Source organism: Bidens hawaiensis, unplaced genomic scaffold (assembly GCF_021521415.1).
Source record: "Bidens hawaiensis isolate Kalapana, Puna unplaced genomic scaffold, B.hawaiensis_p1.1 tig00001511_1, whole genome shotgun sequence".
Lineage (NCBI taxonomy): Eukaryota > Viridiplantae > Streptophyta > Magnoliopsida > Asterales > Asteraceae > Bidens > Bidens hawaiensis.
In genome coordinates this window covers 3,105,368-3,123,263 of record NW_027491085.1, presented here as the reverse complement: position 1 = coordinate 3,123,263, position 17,896 = coordinate 3,105,368, and the positions used below count along the sequence as shown (strand labels likewise).

Sequence of the window (17,896 nt, the reverse complement as noted above, 5' to 3'; positions counted from 1 at the left end):
ATTAAGAATTTCTTTGTGGGCCACATCAAAAAATATATTTAATTATCTTCTAAAACCATGAGCTCCACCCCATGCATTATGCGTCACGTGGCGGCAGTCAGATTTATGGTATTTTACAAAAACAGGGTGTAGTCATAACTCTACACCCCCAGACGTTATGCGTCATGTGGCGCTCAATCACTATTAATTTTTTTTGTTTTTTATTAAAATAAACAAATAATAATAATATTTATTAAATAAATATAACTTTAAATAAAAAAAAAACAATCCATCCATACCATCCAACAAAATCAATCCAACCACAACACCACCACCAACCACAATAAACCGGAAAATCAATCCATCGCCGGAAAAGTCGCCGGAAAACATCAACTCGCCGCCAACATCCAACCACAACACCACCACCACCCAACAAAACCCTTACCGTTCACCACCACCACTGTCAAATCATCTCTGGCTACTGTCAAACCATCTCACGCCATCGTCAATGGCTACACCACCACCTCCTCCTCCTCCATAAACCCTTCCAACAGTTACAACTTTGAAATTGGTGCCATTTATCGCGTTATATAGAAGACGCTGGAAAAAAAATTACCCAAAACGCCAGGGGCGGTGTGCCCCCGGCGTTATACCCCAAAATGCGGCCGGAAACGCTGGACTACGGATGGTCTCATAGTGATGTAATAATAAAACCACATCAAAATATATATCTTTTATGATTTATGATAATAATGATGCAATTTTGAAACCACATCAAAATATATCTTTTATGCAAAAGAGACCCATCAGTCCATTACTTGTAACGAGCATGTATCTGTTCCAAACCCCTCAATACTTCTTCACTTGAAGGTCTATCCTTGGGTTTGTTTGCAACACATCTTAATGCCAACGCAATACACTCGAAAGCACCTTGTAGGGGGTAGTTGTGTTCAAGACGCGGATCCATTATTTTCCATAAATTTCTTCTATTTGATTGGATTGAACTTGCCCAATCCACCAAGCTCTGCTGCCCTTCAGGCCGACTACCATCCATTGCCCTTCGGCCTGTTATACTTACCAACAACACAACTCCAAAACCATAGATATCACTCTTTGTAGTCAAATGTCCTGTAAAATTGAAAGGTACTTAGGAATACAAATTTATGATATTCTAAGCTTATAATCATTCTTTTGTTCTTTGTCCTTGGTTCCAAAATGAGGAATTGACTTTTGCATCAGTGAAATTGAAATTGGGTTTTCTATTGAAAACAAATCATAGTTCATGTAAAATTACAGAATTTTAGACAACACAATGATTGATTTTAATTTTTCTTAATAAAAATCACTTTCTTATCATTTGGTTCATTCTCAGTATCACTACATAAATATAGTAACATACCGGTCAATATATACTCTGGGGCTGCATAACCATATGTTCCCATAACCCTTGTACTAACATGTGTTTCCCCGGGTTCAGGGCCATATTTCACCAATCCAAAATCCCCTAGTTTTGCATTAAAATCCTAGAAAAGAAAGAGTCACATAATTGGTTAACTTGGCATAAAAGAAAAATCTCAAAGTGGTTAAATAGCTTAGGAGTACTTCATCCAGTAATATATCACCGCTTTTTAAACCACGACACATGAGTATTTTTGAATGCAAATATGTCAGTCCACGAGCAACTCCTATCAAGATCAAAAGTCGTGTTCCCCATGAAAGTCGCTTGGCAATATCTGGTTCAGGTGCAAAATTATTCATCTTACATAGCTACTTTATTGCTGTAACTCAAACCAGGTGAAAGATGATATACGATTAATAATGGTTTCAGAGAGATCCTAATATAGTTTACCTGTGAATAAAAAGCGATCAAAACTTCTGTTCGGCATGTATTCATAGACAAGCAAGTGCTCAGATTCATCTTTGCAGTGCCCCAATAGTCTAATGATATTAGGATGATCCATATGTCCTAAGAAATTCACTTCTGCCTAAATTCACATATTTTCAAGTTACATTTTGCAAATAGAAATGAACATATTCCTATGTAGAATACCATACTCTAAATAAGTCACATATCTTTTCCATTTAGTTTTACATTAAGATATATATTAAGGAGAATATTTTCTTTGAAGTTTTCCATGAAGCTTCACAAATAAACTGCTTACAGAATGGTGCTTGAGGTACTCACTAGTACTAGAGTATTTATGTACATTGGTGGTACTTACTTGCCATTCAGCAGGTCCTTGAGAGCTTATTTGTTTGAGCCTTTTTACAGCAACAGGAGTTCCTACACCTTTTTTTGAAGGGGCTAATGTGTTTTGATCAACCCAGCCTAAGAACACCTTTCCAAAACCTCCCTCGCCCAAGAGCAAATCTGGGCTAAACTTTTTTGTAGCCTTTTCTAAATCACCGAACTTAAATACTTTCAAATTTGGGCTTGGATTTTGAAAATGAGTAATTCCATTGTTGCCATTGCTATTACTCGATAACTTTGAATCACCATGGACTGAAATAAATGAATATAAACAAATAATATACACGTAAGTTTAAGTTTTCCAACATGCATAACTATGTAAAGAAAAGACCAACAACAATATGGTGCATGTTTCAATTTGGTTGAGATACTTATGCTACAATATGCATTTGGAAATTATGAGCATAAACATAAATGTTTTAGGTAATATGATATCTCTATTCTAGCATACATCCTCCTATATGTGCTCTAAGCAAGCCCTGTCACATATGCTAGTATAGGCGGTTTGTAACATCCCAAAATTTCAATAAATAATATTTTATATATTATCTCTTTTGATGGACAAGTTTACTTAAGATGGTAAATAAAATAATAATAAAGGATAGTAAGATAAGTAAGCTAATTAGAGGGATTAATCATGGACTAAAAAAGAAAGATGAGCCTTAGGTCCATGGGCTTAAGGGAGTATAAATACCTCTTAACCCCTAAATCTTTCCATTTACATCCATCTTATCCATCTTATTCTCCCTACACCTCCATAACACACACAAACCCTTTCCATTTTCGGCCGCAAGCAAGAACAAGGATCCCGGATCAAAATCAAGCCTTTTATTGATAGATCTTTGGTGTGCAAGCTATATACAGGCTAAATAGAGGATCAAATCTCATAACTAAGCTAGCCGTAACCTAGAACGTCAAAAAGGTATGTTCTTTAAGTTTAAAGGTTACATTTTTATGAACGTTTTGCCATGATACTTAACCCTAGAGTAGATCGGGTCTAGATGTTTCATAAAGTTGCAAACTTGATGATAAAAGTGGACTTAATCTATTCATTAGCTAAGGATCTAGCTAAATGGGTTCAAAATTGATAAAGCTTTAAAATTTAGACCTAAAAACGGGATAAAGGTTTAAACTTTATACCTAAAAAGGATAGATCTTGATGAGGTAATGATAATAGGTGTATAACGGTTATGGAAAATAGAAAAGGTGGTTAAAAGTTATAAAATGGACCGGTTAATAGTTATCTGAACCTGGAAATGAGAAGAAAAGATAGAAAGATTTGACCTGAGGGTTCTCGGTCAAAAACCTGAGTTCTCGGTCAACAGTCAGTCAACAAGGGATCTCGGTCCACGAGGGTTCTCGGTCACCGAGGAGAATTCTCGGCCAACGAGAATTCTCGGTGACCTGAGTTCTCGGTGACCAAGGGTTCTCGGTCAAGGCAAGGTTCTCGGTCCCAAGAGTTTTCGGTCATGGGTTTTCTATTGAGTTCTCAGTCAAGAGTTCTCGGCTGATCTGTTATGTTCTGGGCAATGGGCCTGGTCTCAACTGGGCCAGATACCATTTAAAACAGATAGGCTTGATCTAACTAAGCCCATTTATATTTAGTTAGCCCATTCGTATAAGTTAAACAAATAAGCCCAACTTAGAAAATGATTTAAAATGTTAATAGAAAATGCGTTAAGACGGTTAATGAAAATAAAATTTAAAATGTTAACCCCAGCCAGGGGCTCTGCCCCTTGGACCCCGCTAGGGGCTGCCGCCCCTAGAACCCAGCTGCCAGGGGCGCTGCCCCCGGACCCCCGTTCGTTGTGGGTTATATAAAGATAGAAATACGAAACGAGTAGCAATAGTTAATTGATACATGTAAATATTGTACAGCTAGCCGTGCACAGCTTATGAAGGGAATAACTATTAACGGTGAACGTAACCGCATCCAGGTGAGTTTCTAACCCCGTTTCCTTGTTATGTTTTCGGGGCTGTGTGCATACTCGATGTGATAGTTAATACACTTACCTTAAATGGTAAGTGTATTCCATGTATGATTTATGTGATAGATATTATGTTATGTATGTGAACGAAAGCTTGTCGGTACGTGAACGATCTTCGGATATTGCACGTATTGACAAGGGAGGTGTGAATATGAAAAATGAATGTGTATGATATATATATAAATATATGTACAACATATGAGTATGTAATAATAATTAAAGAAAGTATATGTATGTTATGGGTATGAAAAGTCAGTATGTACGAAGATGAAGAAGTAAGAGATCAAACCCTAATAATATCTGAGATAGAGAAGAAAGGGATCGGACCCTAATAATATCTGTGATAGAGAAGTAAAAAGGGATCAGACCCTAATAATATCTGAGATAGACAAGAAATGGATCAGACCCTAATAATATCTGAGATAGACAAAGGAAAGAGGGATCAGACCCTAATAATATTTGAGATAGAAAAGGAAGGGATCCGACCCTAATAATATTTGAGATAGAATGGATAGTAAATATAAAGTATGCAAGTAATAAAGTATGTACGCATGTATGAAAGTATGAAATGAAAGTAAATTAGTGAAATAATTATTGTGTATCTTCGGATGCATGTTTGAAGGTAAGTGTATGTATTGTATGATGAATAATCAACTAGAACTCACTCAGCGTAGCTGACTTTTAGTATGCACGCATGTGAGTAGGATGCGACAGCTGGCGTGAGCGAGACACATGGCAGAAGAATAAAAGCCTGACATCTGAAGACCTGTTATGTTTTATAAGTTATGTTTTGATTTTGAAAGACAAGAAAAATGTTTTAAGATATGTTTATGATTTGATATTTAATGCTTTATGAAAGTTTTTATATTCCGCGTATGTTTTAATTAACTCTGATTAGTAGAACTGTGTTTATGAGTAAATCCAACACTAAAGTAGGGTACCGGTAACGGGGCCTTACACGGTTAGACAACCCGGATATACATAGCTTCAACATAAGATAATATATACACACACTAAGTTCTGTAAAACAATTATGCATTGCTTAATACACTAAGAGAAAACTATGGCCTTTAAAACTTCTCAACCAAGGATCTCATTGTGAATGAACACAAGAATTCCAATCATTAGTACATGCAAGTGTTTATAAAACCTAAAATAACCTTAAAGGCCAATGATAGAAGTATTCAAATAATCTTTTGCTTTTGAAGTAGGAAATGCCATTCCCATGATTTCATTGATATGCAAATAGGGGTACACATAAATATAAAGAATATGTAAACACAATTCAAGTGGAGTTAGAAATACCATAATTTTGTCCATTTGAGGTAAATGGAAGCATATTAACCATTCTATTCAAGAATGTTTTGCTTGCAGCTTGTAGTGAATTATTGAATTTCTCTTGTAAGACCAGTACAGACTCAAGACCGACCACAACCTCAGCCATTGTCGGTCGTTGTTTTGGACTATTGTGCAAACACCTCTCAGCAGTTCTAACAAATTCCTTCAAAGATTTTGGCGATATTTCACTCCTTATATCTGGATCTATTACACGCTTTAAATTTCCTTCTTTGATACAATCTTGGACCCATGCCACCAAACCCCATTCATCCTCATCTAGACTTTTGTCCACCGCATGCTTTCTACACAACACTTCCAACAATACCACACCAAAGGCATACACATCAGACTTCCTTGTCAACTTTCCAGTTGTGAAATAATTGGGATCCAAGTACCCAAAAGTGCCTTTAATAAGTGTGTTGACATAAGTAGATGGTTGATTAGTTGGAGCTATTTTTGACAACCCGAAGTCCGAAATCTTAGCTGCCCAACTTTCATGTAACAAAATATTAGAACTCTTCACATCGCGATGTATAACACCAGATTGAATTCCTGTACCGGTATGCAGGTAGTGTAGTCCACGACTAGCACCTATGCAAATGTTGAGTCGCTGAAGCCAAGAAAGTGGGGTACCAAGTTTATGTAGATGAATATCAAGTGTTCCATTGGGCATATATTCATAAACAAGTATCAACTCTTTCTCATAATTACAATAACCAATCAAAGACACAAGATTACAGTGGCGTAACAAGGAAAGCATTTCAACTTCAGCCCAAAACTCCGTTGCCCCTTGATTGGACATGGAATCCAAACGTTTAATAGCAGCAACAACAAGACTTGAACCATAGATTATGTTACCTTTGTAAACTTTCCCAAAACCCCCACTCCCGATTATTAACGAGTCCGCAAAATTTTCTGTTGCTAACAAAATTTCTTGAAATTCGAAATGACGACATGATTGTGACGGTTGTATGGAGGATGTGGAGAGTTCAGACTCTCTGCCATTCCCAGTACATATCATACTTATGAATGAAATAATGAAATCAAAGTAAAAATAGAAATTGAATGGATTAACACAAATGGATGATGATATAAAGGGATTTTATTCAAATTACAAAAGGTCAAAATGAGAGGTTTCTTCCTAGAAACAGAGCTGGTGGACCCGGGCATGTACTAAAATCAACATTTCTATTGAATTTGTTTCCCCTAATAACTTGATTCGTTCGTTTTACTCCGTGTTGAATTATCAATGATTACCGGTATAAAAAATTATAGGAGTTGACATTACTCATTCAAAAAGATAAGAAAATTTTATTTCACATGCTTTGAAAAACTTTATAAGTTAAACTACATAGCTTAATGCCTTAATTTAAAACAACAAACTACGACTAGGGTGGGTCGGTGGGATGCCAACGGCTATGCAGATCTCACGGAGGTCTTTGGCGGTAAGTGGGATGGTTTCTGATTGTTTTACCTATAAATTTTAAAACTAAATTTTATTCTAAAGTTGATTTAATATTAGTTTTTTTTCTTTTTCAAAACGTAAAATCATTTTATATTTTTACTTAAATATATAAAATAAAGAGGTTAAATTGTGTCTAGTCACTTGCTAGACTCAACCTTTTAATATAGTCTGGTCGTTAAAGGAATTGGTAATAAACTTACCATAGGCAAGACCTTACGACCAATCAACTCTCATAATAGTCGCAAGAAGTAGGTAGTGTTAATTTTAATTTTTTTTATATATGTTAAAGTTTTAAAACGTAGTTATTTTTTGAATTTTAAAAATTAATTTATTTTAAAAATATTAAACTTAATTCTTTTTTCTTAATATCATTTTAGATCTCGTGTTTTTTTACCTTTTTAGAAACTAAAAATAAGTTTTATTTTTCAATCAACACTAACTAATTAATAATGTCTGACCTACAACACTTTGGTGTGAGTTTTTTTAATGTAGACCCAAATTTATAACTTACATACTTTGGGGGACATATGGGTGGCGCAATAAATGAAGACTGAGATTTTTGTGATCTCTAGTTCGATCCTGAGGGTATCCGAGTTTTACCACTAGTGGGCTTTCGAGCGGGTGGGTTTTTCCCGGAACCGGAGATAACTTGGAGGCGCTTAAGGACTCTGTACGGCTGGGTTGGGCCAGCTAACGATGACATTTCGCCATTGGGTCACCACATACAGAGTACCTAAATTCTATGTTTGTTGGCCGTTTAAATAATAATAATAATAATAATAATAGAAAAATAATGTCCAACCTACCAATGACGGTGAACATTTCTCCTATACTTTTAGTACCCACCAACCAATGGGTTATCTTTTATAAATAATTACAAGAGGTACGAAAAACTCTGTTTAGTTTTTCTTTAATTACAACATGTATGTGAACATAGTAGCTAGTTTGTAGCGATGGAAAAGATGACGTTGTTGAGTACGTTCCTTTTGATTTTACAAGACAAATATACACTTATTAGGAGACATGCTTCACATGCATAGAAACCATTATAATTAATCATCAATACGATGATGTTGTTCCGGCTTTAGAATTTTTCTTTCTATGGCATCTTAGGAATATAATTTCCAGAAGCATTATTACTTTGGTGATTATGAAGAGTTACAATTACAAGCCATCATGTCATGTCTAGATCGGTATGATATGAGATCGCAAACCACAAGCCATTTTCAGTATAAAGTTTCAATTTCACTACAAAATTAAAAGTTGTAAATCAACCTCATCTTCAAGTGTTGAAGGAAAATGTTTTAAAGATAAAAACAGTTAAAACTAGGGCTAAGTACGTACAAGTATTAAAGAATGTTTAGATACAACGTTGATAAATCTTTAAAGACAAGATTTTAAGCTTAATATATGTCGTTTATTGTTGTGAATGGCGTATACGGGCATATAACTATAGGCATACAACTATACAAGTATATGTTTCAGACCTTTCTGGTCAAATATTCCAGAGACCACTTATACATGTTTGAAACCAGGTCACTTAGCAAGTACAAAGGTATTGGGTAATATAATTAGAGCATCTATAACAACACACGTTTACAAACTGTCACATCAACGTTACATCATATTCTAAACTTTTCTCAAAAACCTCACTTTTTTACCCAATAATCCTACAAAAACGCAATTAAAATTATATATAGTATTATGTGTATGTGTATATATATGTGTATATATGTGTGTGTGATGTGATAGTGGGAGCCATAAAATTTGTCCTTTGCCGGTTTGTATACACAAACTTCACCAACTGTAAACTTGCTTCACAATGGTAGAGTCCATGCCACCTTGGTTTGCCTCTTTGACATATCATTCAAACTTTGGGTTTTGAAGCACACATATATCAAGGAAAGAAGTCATACAAGACGTTTAATTAATGAGAGGTTTAAGGCAAGTAAACCTTACAATCAAGCTTGTAGAGCAAAATCTTACGCCCTTGAGCTTTTGAGTGGATTCCCAATGAATCATTTTCTCAACAACCTGTGTGTTACTACAATTTGAAAACGAAAGAGTTACCCTTACCTTAAGAGAGGAGTTGAATGTTGAAATATACTATAAACTAAATAAGTATGGGTCAATTATGCCCTTATTAGAAAGTCATATTTAGAGTGTTATTCGTATTTATAGGAAGTCAAGGTGTATGTATGTAATGTTTAAAATTGTCAATAGCCAGGCTTCGATTCGTAAACGTTGCGTTCTTTAGTGGTGCCAGTTCTAGGGTAGAACCCACCAAAATCGAGTCGGCAAACACGATTCTTTTTAACTATTAGCATCAGATTCTAGCAGTCTTAATCTTTATCAAATAGCCTAGTCTTTGCCATGTATTCAATCTGTCCTTGCTACAAGAGGCTAGCTACGTACATACTTTCCCGAGTATGCTAAACGAGTACTAAATTAGACTTCATAAAATATTCATTCTTTCGTAACATTTATTAAAACACATTCTAATTAAAATACATTCTATTTCCGTAGAGGTCCTACCACGTCTACTTCAAAGTAAACGAACTACATTGATTGGCACTAAATTATTCATTTTAATATAAGTTTATTACTAAAATTATTATTTAACTTAAAGCTTAATATTTATTTAATTATATTCTTAATATAAATTTAACATTCATAAGTTTAACTTCTAAACAAAAATAATAATAATAATAATAATAATAATAATAAAAATAATAATAAATATAACATTACTAATAGTTAAGCAGTGTATAAAAATTTCCCTATTTCATACTAAACATGCAATAAATTATCCTTGTAAAGGGTATATTTGTTCCAAGGTCTGCAAAACTTCTTCACTTGAAGGCCTGTCCTTGGGTTTCTTTTCAAGACATCTAAATGCAAGTGCAACGTATTCGGAAGCACCTTGTAAGGGGTGTTTATGTTGAAGACGTGGATCCATTATTTTCTTTATATTTCTTCTGTTTGATTTGGCCCAATTTACCAACTTCTTCTCTCCATTTCGCCTATTGGCATCTATTGCCTTTCGGCATGTTAAACATTCCAGCAACACCATTCCAAAATCATAGATGTCGCTCTTTCTAGTCAAATGACCTGTAGAATTGTATGGTGCTCAGGATCACAAGATTATGATGAGCAAACCATTGTTCTTGAAATGACATTCTAGATAAAAGGTGCAAGCAATGTTTGTTTTTATATCTAAAATTTTAAATCAGTAACGCACCAGTAGAGAGATGTCCGGGGGCTACGATACCATAGGTTCCCATAACTCTTGTAGTAACATGTGATTCCCCGGTGTCAGGGCCATATTTCACGAATCCAAAATCCTCCAGTTTTGCATTAAAATCCTGGAAGTAGAAAGAGTGAAATAAGTGGTTAGCTAATTGGATGTCACAAAAGCAAAATCTTAAATGGTTTGAACACCAACATCAATCTTAAATAGCTTAAGAGTACATACTTCATCCAGAATTATATTAGAGGATTTTAAGTCACAATGTATGACATTTGCTGAATGCAAATACGCTAGTCCACGGGCAATTCCTATCATTATCAAAAGTCATGTTCCCCATGAAAGTCGTTCGAAATTATCTGGGGCGCGCATGTGCAAAACTATTAAATATCAATTAAAATACTACTGAATAATGCTTTTATAGAGATCATAACAGGATTTACCTATGAATAAAAAGTAATCCAAACTTCTCTTGGGCATGTACTCGTAAACAAGCAAGTGTTCGGGTTCATCTCTGCAGTATCCCAAGAGTCTAATTATATTAGGATAAGCCAAATATCCTAAGAAGTTCACCTCTGCCTGAATTTACAAATTTTGAAGTTAGAATATAACAAATTTTACAAGTATTTGCTTCTCACTCATCTAGTAGCCACAATATAAATAGTACGTGTCGGTGATTTTAGTGTCATTAAGGCTACTTTAGTGTAGTTGAATTGACAATTAAGATCAAGGATAAATGAGTATAATTAATATTGCTACTAATTAGGGGAATGGAGTAGACACTTGTACATGACTATGCTCGTTTCTAGCACTTCTAGCATGGTTGTTCAAGAGGCCGAAGTGCCCTAGTGACCAAAGGGTTCCATGGGGCATCACCCAGTTGACGAGATCCGAGGTGCAACACTCCAATATGAATGAAAAATGGTGGTCTGTGGCAAATGATCATCAATTGCAACTTAGCCCTCAATAGCAAGTGTGCATCAATATCCACCACTTGTGGCCTAATGATGAGAAGGCTTGGGTTCTTTAGTGGAGACCCAAGTTTGATCTTCATTTGTGTCACTTTTAATGGATTATGAAAATGAAGGATTTGAGCTAGGCCTTGAGAGGCTGTCAGTTCAAATCCCTAGCCCACCTAGATTTTCGTTGGTCACCGTGTGTTAGTATTGTGTTACGCCAGGGAGTTCTGCTTTGTGGCAGCACAACGATCGTGAGGTGACAGTCGGCGGTATGGTTTCCCAGGGTAACGTCTAAGCCAAACCCTAAAGCCTGCGTAGACCCATTTAAGACAACACAATTTGGCCATAATAAGGCAACATAACTCTCCAATTTAAGGAGTACGGGGCCTAACACAAAAAAAGAAAGTCGTTGTTCTTAAAAAAAACAAATGTGCATCCTTGGCAACTTGGGGTAGTGAGTTCTCACGCACTATATACTCTTTCATTGTGTCTTTTCCCAACCTATATAATTAAGTTAGATCTTTATTTAACTAATGGTGACTATCATAACAGAACTTTCATACTCGTTCTTGTTTTCTTTTGAATTATCCGATGAAAAATTAAAGATTTGGGGATATTGTCAAATTACTTTATTATGGAAGTGGTTGGTACACATGTCAAAAGGATTATTCAGGAGATTCAAATCTACCAAACCTACATATAATTCTATGTTGTTTCTTTAATACTTGTTTTGATGGTGGCTCTTAGCTTTAATTGGAAAAAGTAGCCAACAAATTGAAGAAACTTGCAATAATATGATTTTTTAAAGACATTGATCATTACTTAAGACTGGATTAGATTGAATTATGTGACAGAAAAGATTGGTTTGTAGCTCGAGCATTTTATGTGGCTGTAAACGCACATCCATTTCCTAGTATAAGTATGAATGTAAATTGATGTACATTTGGTAATACTTACTAGCCATTCAGCTTGTCCTTCAAAGCCTTTGGGGGTGAGTCTTTTAACAGCAACGGGAATTCCAGCGCTTTGTACGGAAGGAGCTAATGTGTTCTGATCAACCCAACCTAAAAACACCAGTCCAAAATCTCCCTGACCCAACAGCAATTCTAGACCAAAGTTTCTTGTAGCTTTTTTTAAATCATCAAGTCTAAATTCTTTCAGACTTGGGCTTGGACTTTGGAAATGAGCAGGAACTCCTTTCATGTCTGGAAACCTAGTGTTGCCCTTGCTATTATTTAAATCACCTTGGACTGAAATAGTGAAATAGATGAATACAAACAGATAAATATAAATGTAAGTTCAAGTTTTCCAACAGAAAGTTTTCCGGCACGGTGAGCCCTACAGTTTGAACATAAGTTATATCCTCTAATTAGTAACAGGAAACTAAACACATTATCAAAATTCCATTAATTACTACACTTTCACGCTCTTGTAAGAGAACTATATATGCACAGGTAAAAACACTAAAATAAACAGCGGCCTTTAAAACCTATCAATCAAGGACCTCATTGCCAAAAAAACACAACTCCCCTCAAGTCCCGTATCGGTAATCAACACACGAATTAAACGAATAACCCTCGTTTATATTAATCAGAAAATATTACTCAAAAACTGATTACAACTCTATCAAACCCTAACTCGGTTTGACTCTTGATGAACCCTAACTCGGTTACATCTAGATGAACCCTAACTCGGTTACATCTAGATGAACCCTAACTCGGCTACATCTCGTGTGTGTCTCTAGATGAACCCTAACTCGGTTACACCTCACACCACACCACATCTATAATGTCTAACCATGACATGTTTATATAAGACTAACTAACTTGCTATCAAAGACATTACTTATTATAATTACAATACAATTAGGAAACACAACCAATTATGACCAGTTTGTCAATATTAGTCCCTCAAGTTCACCGACTTGTGACATAGAGTCCGAAATTACTTCCAACAATCACCCCCTAATTTCTGACTCGAAATAGTTTGCTCTTCAACTTTGAGCATGTCTCTTTCACCCTGTTTGATTTGACTCATAATCTTGACCTTCTCGGTTTTCACAACCATCATGGTCTTGATCTCTCCGGAACTTTTCTTGATTCATAGATGTGTTCTTCGGCTCCCCCGAACTCGACTACCTCTGTGACCCTGTCCCCGACCATTCCCTCGGCCGTGTGAAAACGCATAACCACTCCTTTGGCTGCGATTCCAATCATCTAATCGAGCGAACAACAATCTTCCTTGATCTTCTTTTGTTCCCGAATCAAAACATGAGCATATCCTTCAAATCAAAACCTTGGCCAAAACAGAACTCGTTTAACCCGAATAAAAACCAACTCTGAATTGAACCGTCTTATTCAACCCAAATAAAAAACCCAACAATAACAATCAACTATGACTTGATGAACTCTTTTTTTCTTTTCTTTCTTTACTCTTGCTATGGAAATAATAATAATAATAATAATAATAATAATAATAATAATAATTCGAGAATACCCCCTGAATCCTCCTTATACTTCAATTATTTTTCCTTTTGTTGACTTTTGTGAACAGAATATACTTATTTAATCACAAAATCAAATAAAACCACACACTGATCAAAACTAAGACGACCCAACGTACGCAACCGGGATTATTCCAATAGCCACAAACGACTTGTTCACCGTCGCCAAAACCCAGCCGCGCCTTGACGGAAACCAACTTGTTTCCGAATTGTCGCCGCACGAACAACCTCCTTGCTGCCTAACGCCGTCCGATTATCGATTTCTTGAACTTGGCTCTGATACCAATTCAAGTCCCGGATCAATAATCAACACACGAATTAAACGACTAACTCTCGTTTATATTAATCAGAAAATATAATTCAAAAAACTGATTACAACCCTCAAATCCTAACTCGGTTTGACTCTTGATGAACCCTAACTCGGTTGCATCTAGATGAACCCTAACTCGGTTACATCTCATGTGTATCCCTAGATGAACCCTAACTCGGTTGCATCTCACACCACACCACTCTATATTGTCAAACCAAATATTGGTTTATATAGACTAACCTAACTTGTTATCAAAGACATTACCTATTATAATTACAATACAATTAGGAAACATAACGTAATTAGGAAACACAACCAATTATGACCAGTTTGTCAATATTAGTCCCCCAAGTTTACCGACTTGTGACATAGAGTCCGAAATTACTTCCAACATCCCCTTCATTACTCCGTGTAATACACTAATGAGCGACCGCCAAGCAGTTAGAGTTTAGAAAAACATAAAACAGAAACAAAGGCTGATGATCAGGGGCGAAACTTCCTTAGGGCCAGGGGTGGCCCCGCCCCCCTGTTTTTGCGCGGTGGTGTAAATCGACCATTTTTCTGTCCGAAAATTTGTATACGTAGTGTAAATTTACCCGTTTTATACCGAAAATTTGAGCCCTCCTAGTTTATGATTTTTATAATACATTTTGAGTCCCCCCCGACGAACTCGCCCAAGCTTCGTCACTGCTGATGATGAAGGTATTCAGATAAATCTACTGAAGCAGGTATAGGGTTAGAGGATGTGCATAGTTTAGCTAGAATAAGATAAAGAAAGCTGTAAAATAATGAAATTACATACACATGGCCACTCAAAAGACCGTGAACTATAAAGAATGTATGGATATAAGATATATCTATGAATGTAATACCTCCATCATGGATATATGAATGGATGTAAAAGAAGGAAAAAGACATGATATTGGTGTGAATTATTTTTTTAGGATATTCAAGTTATAAAATGTTCTGTCCTAACAACCTGGGTAAAGATTTGAAAACCAAATATATAAGCATTTCTGTATTTTCACCGATTTTCTGCTAATATATGCAAAGAGAGGTATGTCAACACAAATGAAAGGAGTAAGAACTACCGGAGCTTTCTCCGTTGGAGGGGAAGGGAATCAGATTAACCATTCGACCAAATATGCTTGCAGGTTGCAAAGAATTATTGAATTTCTCTTGTAAGGCCAATGCATATTCAAGATTAACCACAACCTCAGCCATTGTTGGTCGTTGTTTTGGACTGTTGTGCAAACACCTCTCTGCAATTCTAACAAATTCCTTCAAACATTTAGGCGATATTTCACTCCTTATATCGGAATCGATTATACGCTTTAAATTCCCTTCTTTAATAGAATCTTGAGCCCATGTCACCAAACCCCATTGCTCCTCATCAAGGTTTCTATCCACTGCGTGCTTCCTACACAGCACTTCCAACAACACCACCCCAAAAGCATACACATCAGATTTCCTTGTGAGCCTTCCAGTTGTGAAATAATATGGATCCAAATACCCAAAAGTGCCTTTAATAAGTGTGTTCACATAAGTAGATGGCTTATTCGTGGGGCTTATTTTCGACAACCCAAAGTCTGATATTTTAGCCACCCAACATTCATGTAATAATATATTAGAGCTTTTAACATCGCGGTGTATAATACCAGAGTCAATTCCGGTGCCGGTGTGCAAGTAGTGTAACCCACGACCGGCACCTATGCATATGCTGAGTCGTTGAAGCCAAGAAAGAGGAGAATTGAGTTTATGGAGATGATCATAAAGTGTTCCATTAGGCATGTACTCGTACACAAGTATCATCTCATTCTCATAATTACAATACCCGATCAAAGAAACAAGATTACAATGGCGCAACATAGAAAGCATTTCGACCTCTGCCCAGAATTCGGTTGCCCCTTGATCAGACATTGAATCTAAACGTTTAATAGCAGCAAGGACGATACTTGCTCCAATGATAACGTTACCTTTGTAAACTTTTCCGAAACCACCGCTCCCGATTACTAATGATTCATCAAAGTTTTTTGTTGCTGTTAAAATCTTGGAAAATTCAAAGTGAGGGCATGGTTGTGACCATTGACGTGTGGACGAGGAGGTGGAGGGTTCAGACTCCTTGCCATTGCTGGTAGCAAAGTACATAATTATTGATGAAGAGACCTAGTAACTGAAACTGAAATGGATGACCACATATCATGCGGATAAGGATTATAGATGACACCCTCGTTAACTAAAATCAACCCTTCGGTTGACTTTGTTTCCACTAAAAAGTAAACGCAGAAAACCCCACCCTCTTTAACCTTAAACAACCCACCCCATAACTATTAAATTGTTTTAACTGTTTTCTTTTCTTTGTTTTATATTGGATGCTCCACCCCATAAAAAATTGTTTTAACTGTTTTCTTTTCTTTGTTTTATATTGGATGCTGCTAGCTGTGATATTAATCATATCACAATAATGTTGAGAAAAAAATGAATTTAGATACGTAACAACAAAAAACACCTTTCATCATTTTTTATCGTTTTAAACATACAATATGTCATTTTTCATCACTATTTTGAGTTATATGTTGAATTAGGTGTACATACGATCCTGTGAAATTGAGAAATTAGCTACGCATTTTAAAAGTAATAAATTTGGGGTTTGATCTTTCAATTTTATAACAAGTTTGGGCCTTGGGGTCTAATGCTAACTTCCATCAGTTAAAAACAGCAAAAGATAAATAAAAACAAATGGGATATTATTGTAAGGCCCGAGAGTAACGCCAAAAACGTTAAAGTTGAGTTGGCGGGGGTTAACAAGTGACACGCCACTCCCTTCATGGGTTAAGGGGTATTAAATGCAAGGCGTGTTAATATGTTAACGGGCTTTAAAATCCTTTATACACACAATAATTTGATAATCAATTTCACATTAAATAAAGAGAGAAAGAGGGTTAAAGAATTTCCTTAACGCGAGGTGGAGTGATATGGCGTAAAGTAGGTGACGTGGTGTTTACATGGAGTTAAGGAGTGTGAATGTATACGCCATGATCTAAGAGTTAGTTGCATAGAAGGTCCACGTGGTAAGTTTCAATAATTGCCCCGTACAACCGAAGATATGATACACGTTGGATGCGTCCACATCTGGTATCCTTGCAATAGATCGAACATACTTGATGTAAATGTGTTTCCTTACAAAGTACTAACTTTCGCAAGTGGCCTGCATGGACTAAAGAGAACTAATGAAAGCTGGATCGCAAGAACTTAAAGATCACTTCACGGTGAAGATTTTAATAAACAAAGTTTCTTGTTTCTATCATTGAGATGATACTTTTGTTGTTTGGAACACTTTATTTCCAGTTTTTCCTTCTCGAACAAATGTCATTTGGTTCCAATAATATATGCTATTATGGTTTTGTTGATCAGTTTCTATAATCGATGATATAATGGAAACAAGGAAATATGTAATACCTGATAATCCAGTGATGTTTGAGATTGACATCTTCTTAATCTGATCGAGTTCCCCTTTAGGGTGTATGGTTAGGATGGAGATTAGGTGTTCTTGATGAACACGATTTGAGAGAGAGAGGTAGGGGATGATTCTTATGGTGTTATTATTCATCATTAGTTATTAACCTCTCTAATAAGCTCTCTATATATACACCCAAGGGGAAACCCTATTAATGTTAGTAAGGGTAATTCCGTCCATCAAGGATTTACCAGTTATAAACATAAGGTTATTTAGGTCAATGATCAATAATAAGATAAATAATTATAAGAGCCATATATAAATATATATAAAATATATTTATTCTAACATTCTCCCACTTGGCCTAGTAATTATTTATTATGAGCATTAGATTAGTCT

The 17,896-nt window shown here is 35.8% G+C and overlaps 2 protein-coding genes across 5 annotated transcripts; both read right to left on the bottom strand.

Moving 5' to 3' along the window:
- Nucleotides 1-793: 793 nt before the first annotated feature.
- LOC143581919 (uncharacterized) lies at nt 794-6,577 on the bottom strand. Its single transcript, XM_077064596.1, has 6 exons — nt 5,524-6,577; nt 2,202-2,482; nt 1,829-1,964; nt 1,582-1,712; nt 1,379-1,502; nt 794-1,107 (listed from the first exon to the last, which is right to left on the bottom strand). The coding sequence occupies exons 1-6, from the start codon at nt 6,575-6,577 to the stop codon at nt 794-796; spliced, it is 2,040 nt and encodes a 679-aa protein (XP_076920711.1).
- A 3,210-nt stretch (nt 6,578-9,787) lies between these two features.
- Nucleotides 9,788-16,392, bottom strand: LOC143583202 (putative serine/threonine-protein kinase PBL22). Of its 4 annotated transcripts, XM_077065588.1 has the most exons (6): nt 15,132-16,392; nt 12,185-12,477; nt 10,712-10,847; nt 10,497-10,627; nt 10,293-10,386; nt 9,788-10,132 (listed from the first exon to the last, which is right to left on the bottom strand). In XM_077065588.1, the coding sequence occupies exons 1-4, from the start codon at nt 16,186-16,188 to the stop codon at nt 10,596-10,598; spliced, it is 1,518 nt and encodes a 505-aa protein (XP_076921703.1). In that variant the 5' UTR covers nt 16,189-16,392; the 3' UTR covers nt 9,788-10,132; nt 10,293-10,386; nt 10,497-10,595. The 4 variants fall into 4 exon arrangements, with proteins under 4 accessions (XP_076921703.1, XP_076921698.1, XP_076921692.1 ...); XM_077065583.1 differs by having other exon boundaries at nt 10,293-10,627; XM_077065577.1 differs by having other exon boundaries at nt 10,293-10,847.
- Nucleotides 16,393-17,896: the final 1,504 nt, after the last annotated feature.